Here is a 10851-nt window from a genome sequence, read left to right on the forward strand (position 1 = left end):
CCATATGAGGTCTCTTTCCTAGACGAAATCCACTTCAGCCTTCCGCAATCCAAGTCACGACATGACCGTTACTGCTCTCGCACCCGATGCTGTCTTTGACCCCGAGCTTCACTACGGCGATGGCGACGACAACGCCTTGTACAACCTATTTGCGACATGGCCGGAGAACTATTTCAGCAGCCTTCCTAAGCCACACGGCAATCGCGGAGTCGACGAGCCCTATTGGGAATTACGGCGGTCACGAATCTTCCTGGACGACTGCTTCCGCGGTGGCGGAACGCGGCGGCTGTTCACCCCTGTAGTTCCAGGCCCGGACAAGCTTGAGAGAGAGCGCTTGCGCGAACATGCATATTCAAACGGTATCGAGCAACGCACGAGAACCACGGTCACTTTCCGGTCCGCTCTACATTTCGCTCACGAACAGGCCAAGTTCGACACTTCACTAGCTCTGGAATTGGCTCAATATTGCCCGACGCTTGCCGCGCCTCGAGCTGCTCCAGGCTGCCAATACCCAACATGTCAGACAATTGGCTCCACAGCGATCACAGTTGGCATCGTGCTAATTGATGAGAATTATCTTGAAGAGCTATCTGTAAACGCACGACGGTGCGCTGCTCTTTATACACAAAGGAAATATTTGCTTTGTGGTGCAAAATCCATGTAAATGAAGCTGGTGTGCAAATATATGCAACCAGTGTTTGAGCTTTGACCTCAACGAAGTCAAAGGACAACGCATGCAGGCGCTCGACCTTAATACACGGATTATAGCATCGGCTTCCGCGGACGAACATACTGAGTGCAGATGTTGTGCAACTGGCTCTCTGTGCGACACAACATCAGCGATCTTATTGCCGACGTCAGCGTCGGCGCTGCCGCCCCCACCGCCACCAACGCAAGAGGAGTACGAAAAATGGGATGGTCTATCAGACACGGCATCTGACAGTCACTGTGCCTCGGTGCATATCCGCAACCCGCCAATTCCTGGCCCTGCCTTGGTATCGGCCGATGCCCTTCAATCGCACGTCAACGAATTTGCGAGGGAAAACGGGTTTGGTGTTGTCAGACGCAACGATTCCGGCAGTTGAATGCGGAAGACCAGATACGTGTCCCAATGCGATCGCTACGGCGAGTCTAGTACATCAAGGGGTGCAGGTCTCCGCAAAAGGCGGTCGCGCAAGTGCGGGTGCAAGTGGAAGGTCGTCGCCGAGGGCCTCGAACAGAACGGCTACATGTGGACACTGCGGGCGTTTGCCGACCCTCAGCACAGTCAACACAACCACGACCGTAGCATGAGTCTCTCAGCGCATCCAATCCATCGGAGACTTGCTGATTCCGTCAAGGCAACAATTGAAGCGACAACCCGACGAGTCGGGATCAGGGCACGCGATGTCGGTGGCATCGTTCAGCAAAAGCATCTTGGAACGCACTACACGAGAAAGGACATATACAGCGCTAGGGCACTCTCGCGTCGCGAAAAACTTGGCGGTTTGGATCCGACCGCTGCCTTGATCAGACTGTTTGATGCGAGGGGCGTTCCATATATCGTGAAGTGGTCAACGACAGAGCCTGGCCGCCTTGTTGGCCTGGTCTGGACCTTCCCATACTGTCTCCGAATGTGGAAACGCTTTCCGGAAAGTATGAGTTTCGACAACACATACAATACAAACCGCTTTCAAACTACCGCTCTTCCAGGTTGCGGGGCAAACCTGCCTGAGATCCGTCCATAATGCGGCGTTCCGTTTGATCGATAACGAGAGACGTGAAGGGTTCCGGTTTCTCACACAAGCGGTCAGGGAACTGACCGAGAGTCAAGGGGTTCCGCTACCACATGTTGTTATCACAGACTACGACCAGGCGATGAAGGAAGCTCTAGACAGCCACTTCCCCAACAGCCAGCAACAGCTTTGCATCCCTTCTCCAAAATGCGAAGCGGGAGTGGAAGGACGCAAAAGAAAGTGAGGAAAGTGTTGTCTGCACACACAGACTGGAAAAGAGTGAATGAACTTATTCATCTCTAGCTACAGAAAGGAGTGGAAGGCTGCGTCTCAAGTAGACGAAGCTGGCAAATGTCGACAGCGTCACAGAACCTTCTAGAAGCATCCGTCCAACAGAAAGCGATTGTGGTAGCTCTTGCAGTAAGCAGACGCACGTGGCCATCTGTTCCGCACAACTATCGTGGCGTCCTCAAACCGTGGAGGTTCGTTGTGTTTGCCGAGACAAAAGAAGAACACGAGAAGGCATGGGCCAAGCTGTGTGACGAGTTCAATGACCAGCAAGCTATCCTCATGTACCTTTACAGGACATACCTGCCCATAAGAGCACAGTGGGCACAATGCTTCATCAAGAAATACCGCAATTTCGGGGTTCGTGTGACGTCTGGTACCGAGGCCAGCAACAGCAACGTCAAGAGCTACCTGCTCAATGGATGAGCAATTTATACTCTCTGGTTGAGGCTATTGAGGCCATTCTGAACGATCACGAGCGATATCTTATCGATGCCTGTGCGCAATATGAGGTGCTCACTTCCGGTACATATTCTGGCCCTGGTTCAGACATGTCGGAGTCTGGACTCAGACTTGTTACCAAACAACATCGACGCGCACTGAGATCGATACCAAGCAGGTCACGTCCTTGGCCTGAACCGATTGAGGAATGCAAGGGGGATTGTTCCGTGTCGGATTCCCTGCTGCCATACAATTTACACAACGTTAGCAGGGGCACGCCCTTGACGAAACGGGATGTTCACCCTCGGTGGCATCTTGGAAACCAAACTCATGTAATCCCTGTCGTCGGATTCTTGACCCTAAAATCGCAGCGTGCATCCGAGGCCGGCTAAAAAACCACCACACAGCCTGCACCTGTGAACATGGAAATTCGGCCGTCCAGACGCAGTCAAGCGGCAGTGGGCAAAGCTGGTCAAAGCAGAAAGCGAACTCGCAAGTCAGCTATTCCTGGACCGGGCAAACAGACAGGTGTGCGACAAGCTGGCTGCTGGCTGCAGAAGGCAACCCAGCATACGGAGGACACGGTCAGAATGGGAGACCATCTCAGAAGAAGAGAAGCAGAACGATCTGCCGAAACGCAGTCGGCAAAGTGCCCGGAAGCGACCTGCAGCACCAGCACCGTCAGCCTTGTCAAATTCTGGTGGCGAGGAAAACGGCCAGGAGTGTATTATTGTGCGAGTGTAATTTGCCCAGTTCCGAAGAGAGTGGCATGTCGCCGAGGGCGGCTCTCGAGTGCTAGCCAAACATGAATGTATTGTTATTTTTGCCTGGACACGATATTGTAGGGCCACTTTGGCCGGGTCCGTCATTATCTGTTCCTGCCTCGCCAACAGAACACCCTAGAACCAGGAACTTCTTCCCTGCCCCGTGGCTGAAGCCGACATGGGAATGCATGACTGCTCGATTGGGAATTTCAGCCACACGGCCCCCGTAAGGGCCGTAACGCGGCCCGGGTAGCAAAGTGGTTCGGCCCATCTAGTAGTTGCCTTAATAAAAAGCTGGGCGATTTCTAGGCCTAAGGGGGAATGAGATCCCTGGGGTTCTTGGCGAGGCTCATGTCACCACTCCTAGCGTGTACTTGGCCGATGTACTGGCTAGCATTAAACCTCGGGGATGTTGTGTCACACATGTGTGCAAAGCCCCGAGCTCTGCTGGAGGACTTCAACGACCCTTTCCTTATGTTCTTTGTACGCCGACAAGACTCTCGAGCGAATACTGTCAGCCGTAAAATTGGCGTCGCGAATACCGACAGACGGGTTGAGGTACTCGAAAATGGCCCGCAGTTCCGCGTGCTCCACTGTCGCAAAGGCGAGGTTGTTGCTCACGATCCATTCCATGACGAGAGTCTGAAAGTGGTTCCGGTCGAAACTTTTCATGACGCGATTGAAAAGTGCTTGCTCTGTAGGCTTCATTGGGTCGAGACTCAGGACATCTGCAATCGACCGGAAGCCCTGCCGGCTGCCGCTTCCCTCCAGCTTCTTCTGTTTCGCGGACTTTGTCTCCTCCGAGGGAGCTGAAATTGAGTGCTTCTCGAAGAGGTGATTCGTGGCGTTCTGCAGGCCGCTGGCATGAAAATGTGCAGGAACAGGACGATTTTCAGTGACGCAAATCTTGCAAACCCACCGGCGTTCGGCTCCCCTCTGGATGTCGTATTCATAACCCCAGGCCCACGAAGGCATGTCTTTTGATCTCTTTGACCATAGCCAGCCAGGGAAGTGATTCCACAGGCGAGCGTCACACTCATCTTTGGCTTGTGTTGCGGCAGGGTGAGGTGTTGATGTTGTTGTTGTTGGGGGCTGTGTCGCTGATGTCGATGCCGTTCGTGAATTACCAGTCGGCGTTGGCGTTGGCGTTGCGTGCAATTCGAGCGGGTTGCAATCACTCTCAATAGAACTCGCGACACATGGAGAGTTCCAGTCGGCCATTGCAGCTGCTCATGATCATGTCGATGGATGCTGCCAAGCTTACTACGAAGCCTAAGAGGAGTTACAGGAAGCGCCGCGGTCTAAGGAATGCAGCACCTCGCGCTGGAACTCGCCGGCAGCACGTTAGGACGTGCTCAAAGGTACGCGTTTGCACATGGTCAGTAACGTGAAACGCCATGTAGCTTCAAAAAAAGGCAATTGCTAGACGGGCCGAACCACTTTGCTACACGGGCCGCGTTACACGGGCCGTGTGGCTGAACTCCCAAATCGGGCACTCGTACATTCCAGCGGGGGGCCGGCCTGCCTCCTGCCTGATGGCTGCTCCTGTGGCAGTAATGAATAGTTATCTGCTCCCAGCCGTTTGATTAACCGCCATCTGTAACTATCGTAGCAATTAAATTTCATCGTCGACACTAACGAGACAACTGCCTTTGCCGGTGCCGAACTGATAGAGCAGACAGCTCCTATTGCCAGCTCGGCACCCACCACAGCGACTCCAGCGACATGACTATCGCGGCTCTCGCACTGCACGCTGCGTTTGACCCTGAGCCTCACTACGGCGATGGCGACGACAACGCCTTGTACAATCTGTTTGCGACATGGCCAGAGAACTATTTCAGCAGCCTTCCTAAGCCACACGGTAATCGAGGAATTGATGAGCCCTATTGGGAATTGCGGCAGTCACAAATCTTCCTAGACGACTGGTTCCGCGGCCGTGGCGCACGGCGCTTGTTCACTTCGTTCATTCCTGGTCCCGACAATCTTGAGAGAGCCCGCATACGAGAGCAGGTAAAGCAGGCAAATTTAGACGATGTGGAGCAGCGCACGAGAACACCGGTCTATTTTCGATCTGCCTTAGATTTTGCCCAAGAGCAAGCCAAGTTGGACAAAGCAGTCGCACTCGAACTGGCCCATCATTGCCCGACGCTTGCTGTGGAGCGGGTTGCTCCGGGCGCCAATGACTTGTTATCAGCGGCCGTGCCAACGTCACCATTGACACCGCTAACGCTGCCTCCGCCAACGCGGCAGGAGGAATACGAGGAATGTGATGGTCTATCTGACACGGGGTCTCCCAGTCAAGATGCCTTGATACCTATCCCCAACCCGCCAATGCCTGGCCCTGCCGCGGTATCGATTGAGGCCCTGCAATCCCACGTCAACGAAAGAAAATAGATTTGGCGTTATCAGGCGCAATGGTTCCGGCAGTCGAGTGCGGAAGACCAGATATGTATTCCAGTGCGATCGATATGGCGAGCCCCGTACATCAAGTAGCGCAGGTCTCCGCCAAAGGCGGTCGCGCAAGTGTGGTTGTAAGTGGAAAGTTATTGCCGAGGCCCTGGAACAGAACGACTACATGTGGACTCTGCGGGCGTTTGCCGACCCTCAGCACAGCCAGCACAACCACGACCATAGCATGAGTCTCTCGGCGCACCCAGTCCACCGGCGACTTACTGACTCTGTCAAAGCAACAATTGAAGCGACAAGCCGACGCGTTGGGATCAGGGCGCGCGATGTGCGTGGCATCGTTCAACAAAAGCATCTCGGAACGCACTACACGAGAAAGGACATATACAACGCCCGGGCACGCTTGCGCCGTGAAAAGCTCGGAGGATTGAGTCCGACGGCCGCCTTGATCAAGCTGTTTGACGAGAGGGGCATTCCATACATCATCAAGTGGTCAACGACGGAGCCCGACCGCCTTGTTGGTCTGCTGTGGACCTTCCCATATTGTCTCCGAATGTGGAAGCGCTTTCCGGAAACAATGAGCTTCGACAACACATACAATACAAACCGCTTCAAGCTACCGCTCTTCCAGGTGACCGGGCAGACCTGCCTGAAGTCCATCTACAACGCCGCATTCGGTTTGATCGACAACGAGAGACGGGAAGGCTTCCAATTCCTCGCGGAAGGGGCCAAAGAAATAACCGACAGGCATGGGATCCCGCCACCAGATGTTGTTATCACCGACTACGACCAGGCAATGAAGGACGCATTGGATAGCCAGTATCCCGACAGCCAGCAACAGCTATGTATCCACCATATCAACGCAAACGTTCTTCTCAATGCGAAACGGAAGTGGAAGGACGCAAAGGAACATGGCGAAAGCGACGGTGGTGGTAGCTCTTGCAGTGAACAGACGCGGGTAGCGTCGACTCCCAGGGATATGGAAGCTGTGCTTGCGGCTGGGAGACAGGAGGGCCCCGTGCCCAAGAGAAACGAGGCTGCGCCTGTGCCGCACAACTACCGTGGCGTCCTCGAGCTGTGGAAGTTTGTTGCGTTTGCCGAGACAAAAGAAGGGCACGAAAATGCCTGGGCGCGGCTATGTGACGAGTTCAACGAACAGCAAGGCATACTCATGTACCTTTACAGGACATACCTGCCCATACGAGCGCAGTGGGCACAATGCTTCATCAAGAAGTACCGGAATTTCGGGGTTCGGGTGACTTCTGGCACCGAGGCCAGCAACAACAATGTCAAGAGTTACTTGCTCAATGGGATGAGCAACTTGTACTCGCTGGTCGAGGCCATCGAGGCTATGCTGAGTGATCAGGAGCGAGATTTCGTTGATGCCTGTGCGCAAGACGAGGTGCTGACCTCTGGTATGTATTCTGGGTCCGGTTCGGAGTATCTGGGAGAGCTTCGCACCGTGATGTCAGAGCCGGGACTCAAGCTTGTTACCAAAGAACACCGTCGCGCTTTGAGATCGATGCCAAGCAGGTCACGACCTTGGCCAGAGCCGATCGGGGATTGCAACGAGGCTTGTTCCGTCTCGTGGCAGCTGGGAATTCCTTGCAGCCATACAATCTACAACAAATTAGAAGTCGGCACGCCCTTGGCGAAATGGGATGTTCACCCTCGGTGGCACCTTCTGGAGCCAATTTCGCACAATCCCTACCGGCGAATCCTCGACCCGAAGATCGCAACCTGTCTCCGAGGCCGACCGAATAATGCAGCACAGACTGTCCCTAAGAGCATGGAGATTCGGCCGCCGAGCCGTACCGGAGCAACAGTGGGCAGAACTATGACAGGCAGGAAGCCCACTCGCAAGTCAGGCTTGCTTGGGCCTGGCAAGCAGACAGGCGTGAGGCAATCTGGCTGCAGGAGGCAACCGAGCCTACGGAGACAACGGTCAGACTGGGAGACTGTCTCGGATGAAGATAAGGAGGAGGCTCGGCTGAAGCGCAGACGGCAAAGCTCCCGTCAGCGGCTAGCCAGTTCAGGGACTCCGGCCCCTTCGGGTTCTGGAGAAGACAATCGCGACGATTGTATCCACGTGCGGCCATAGTATGGACATGATACATAAGGTATTCGCGAGAAATTAGTTAACTAGCTTAAGTTGGCGTATTATTCATTTGACAAACCAACTTGAACCGATCCAACTCGGTCTGGCCCTTCGTGTGTCTTTTCGGACCCCGTCCAAGAGGAAATTCTGGGTGTGGCTTGAGTGCCAGATGGAATGCGCGACTGCCAGATTTGGGAGTTCAGCCACACGGCCCGTGTAACGCGGCCCGTGTAGCAAAGTGGTTCGGCCCATCTAGCAATTGCCTTTAAAATTGGCGCCTGGGCGCCAATTGGGGAGCCAGTACTTAAATCTTAACAACTCGCAGTATGGCGATGATGGGCAGCAGTTCCTGGAATGGTAGCATAAAAAAATGCGAAGGCACCATTGCTACTCAGACGCGTAGCTAAACAGCGACGTCGCGAGATATCTTCGTGTTTTCTTTGCCATGCACGTTGCTATCTGCAACGCCGGGTACCATGGTCACTGTTTTGTTACGTTAGCATCGTAGCGTTGCCACCAGGCTAGCTGCATGTGCTCGGAGAACTCCTCCCTGTCGAAAAGTCTTCAGCTTGCCTGCCAAAACTCAACCCAAAATCAGTCCCAAGAAAGGCCGAGAGCTCATTTACATTTTGTGGAAAGGGCGCAAAGTTACCGTCTACCCCGAAAAAGGGCGTAGACGACGGTATAAGTGCAGTCTCATCCACCCAATCCCCTCCAGCGGGTTGCGAAAGCTGAGGTGCCAAACATGTCTCTTCATCCTGGGCCGTTGCACTCTCTAGGCCCAGTGATGGCGTGTCTAGTTTGCACAACCGTTCCCACCTCTTAAACTTCGCGTACTCGGAACTGGAACCATCGAAGCTCCCCGAAGCCATTGCAGTGCTCATACCAACGATGGCATCCTCGAAAACCTCGATCAGCGACGCCTCCCCGCAAGGCTCAACCCTAACCCGAAATCCAGCCCTGGTGCCGGTGGCGCTCTCATCACATGTCGAGGCAGCACTGTTGCTTGTGCCGCCGTGGCCTGTGGCCTGCGCAGGCACCAGTAACGTCCACCATGCACAGCGTGGGTTCAGGAAAAGAGAGATGGATGCGTGTATGCACGTGGGTAATTGGAGGTTCTCAAATTATTTCCATACTAATAGGCTGCCAACCGTCCGCAAAAGAAAATATCGGTAATAGAGACTGGCCAGCTATTAGGGCTATAGGAAACAAACGCGAAAGAACGGAGTAGGGTGTGGCACCAGCAGCCGTCAGTCCGTGTCGTCCCAGTATACATGCCTGCGCCTGCGGGGGCTAGGGGATCTGCTGGACTGCGGCGGCGGCGGATCCGGTGGGCTGACGCGCTCGATTCCACACCCGCTGTGAGGTTCATGGCGCCCCAGCGTTGTCCGTGCATCCACCACCACCGCCAGCGGCGACCTTCCCTTGTGCCAGTCAGGGAGGTCTGGGAACGTCGACGTCAACACGCTTGCCCGCCCGCTCCTCGGCGCGGTGCAGGACAGCGACCTGGACCACACGTCGCGGAGGAACTTCTCCGCGTCGTCGCTGGTGGGCGGCGCGGTGTCGCACTTGCACTCTACCTCGGCGCCTCGGGCGTGGTAGCGCGACGACTCGGCCAACCGCACTCGGATGGCCGTGGCCGGTTCCCAGTCGCGCGCGTAGGAACATGTCCGTCGCGCGACCACATCGCGTATCTCGCGGGGCCACACGTCGAAGGCCGACTTTGAGGCGTTGCCGCCGCCGTCCGTCAGCGGCTCGCGGAGCATCGCCATGGCTCCGCACTCGACGTGGTGGTTGACGCAGGACCCCCCGCCCCGCGCAGTCGAGCGACAGCCCGGCGCGCCGGCGGCCCCGGCCCCTGACGTCCAGGACCTGAACATGGCTGCGTCGGCGAACGTGGGCCGCCAACAGTCCCAGATGGACTTCGTAGGCGCCACCGCACGCTCTACCGCGTTGAATATGTTTGCCGTGAGCAGTGAAAAGAGTACGTGGTGGCCCCACGAGCTCGTGCTCCGATCAGAGTACTCCCTTTGCAGCTTGCAGAGCAGGTGGTGGAACGGTCCCGATATTGGGTCGGCATACACCCTTCTGCGCCTGTCGATGGTGCTGCCGGTGGGCGCAGACCACTCGAGGGCTAACCCGACCAAGACGGGCCTGATCCCGGCCGCCCAGCACAGATCGTAGACAGACATGACGACGTCGTCCTCCAACTCGATCCCCAACATGCCAAGTAGGGGACCCTGCACGCCGAGCGGAGCTCTGGCGCCCAACTGCACCCGCCCAGTGTCAATGTCGCGCATCACCTCTTGGACCGCGGGGTCCTCGATGAATGCCCGAATGCCGGTGGCGACGGTGCGAGAGTTGTTGTTCCCCTTTTTCATCACCATCGCGATGTGCGACAAGATTCCCCCGACCTCCCAGCCCTTGACATGGTCGAGCCAGGCCACGACGGCCGTCCGCATCATGGGATATCCTGTGCATCCGGGGTTGCTGAACTCACCGCCTCGGGAGGCGCAGGGTCCGTATCCGCCACAATTGCACCAGTTGTTGTCCGCCTCGGCGCGCTCGCGCAACATCGCGGCGCGTTGCTCAGGAGTCCTAGTACATTTGTATGGCGTCATCGTGTTGTACTCTAGTAACGACCTCCCGCCCCCTGTCCAGCGTACCAGGGAAATAATCCCTACAGCCGCGAGATCGGTTGCCGTCGGCCCCCCGGTGAGGATCATGATTGGGGTTAACACGGGGTCTGGTTCAAAGACAATGTCCATGTTTGCTGTTCCCTAGCCCTAACAGTCGGGTACCCTTGTTGTGTACGAAAAGGTGCAGATCTTTGACAAAATGTATGAGTGTATGCTTAACGGCGTTCTGTTTCAACGAGATAAGTAGGTAGCCACGGACTTAGGGTTGAATCAGCTCCGAAGGCAGGCTCTTATGGCTCTCGTAGAAGTCTACGGGTGAGAAAAGGGAAATCTCTCTCCCAAGGGAAGAGAAGCCCCCTCATATGTACATATTCCTCGCTTGTCCACGGTTCCTCTTTCCTCGTTCCTCTTCCCTCGTCTTCACATTCTTTTCCCTTTCACCTTCTGGAGACTCGCTTATCATTACCCCTCCTTTTCTAGTACGTATAAGCACGTAGACC

General features: G+C 55.5%; 1 protein-coding gene across 1 annotated transcript; it reads right to left on the bottom strand.

The window, feature by feature from the left end:
* Positions 1-8962: 8962 nt before the first annotated feature.
* On the bottom strand, positions 8963-10288 carry PLICBS_004119 (uncharacterized protein; the record flags this gene model as incomplete). The annotated part of the gene is made up of 1 exon (XM_065600422.1): positions 8963-10288. The coding sequence occupies one exon, from the start codon at positions 10286-10288 to the stop codon at positions 8963-8965; it is 1326 nt and encodes a 441-aa protein (XP_065456494.1).
* Positions 10289-10851: the final 563 nt, after the last annotated feature.

This window comes from Purpureocillium lilacinum, assembly GCF_023168085.1.
Source record: "Purpureocillium lilacinum CBS 284.36 DNA, scaffold_3, whole genome shotgun sequence".
NCBI lineage: Eukaryota > Fungi > Ascomycota > Sordariomycetes > Hypocreales > Ophiocordycipitaceae > Purpureocillium > Purpureocillium lilacinum.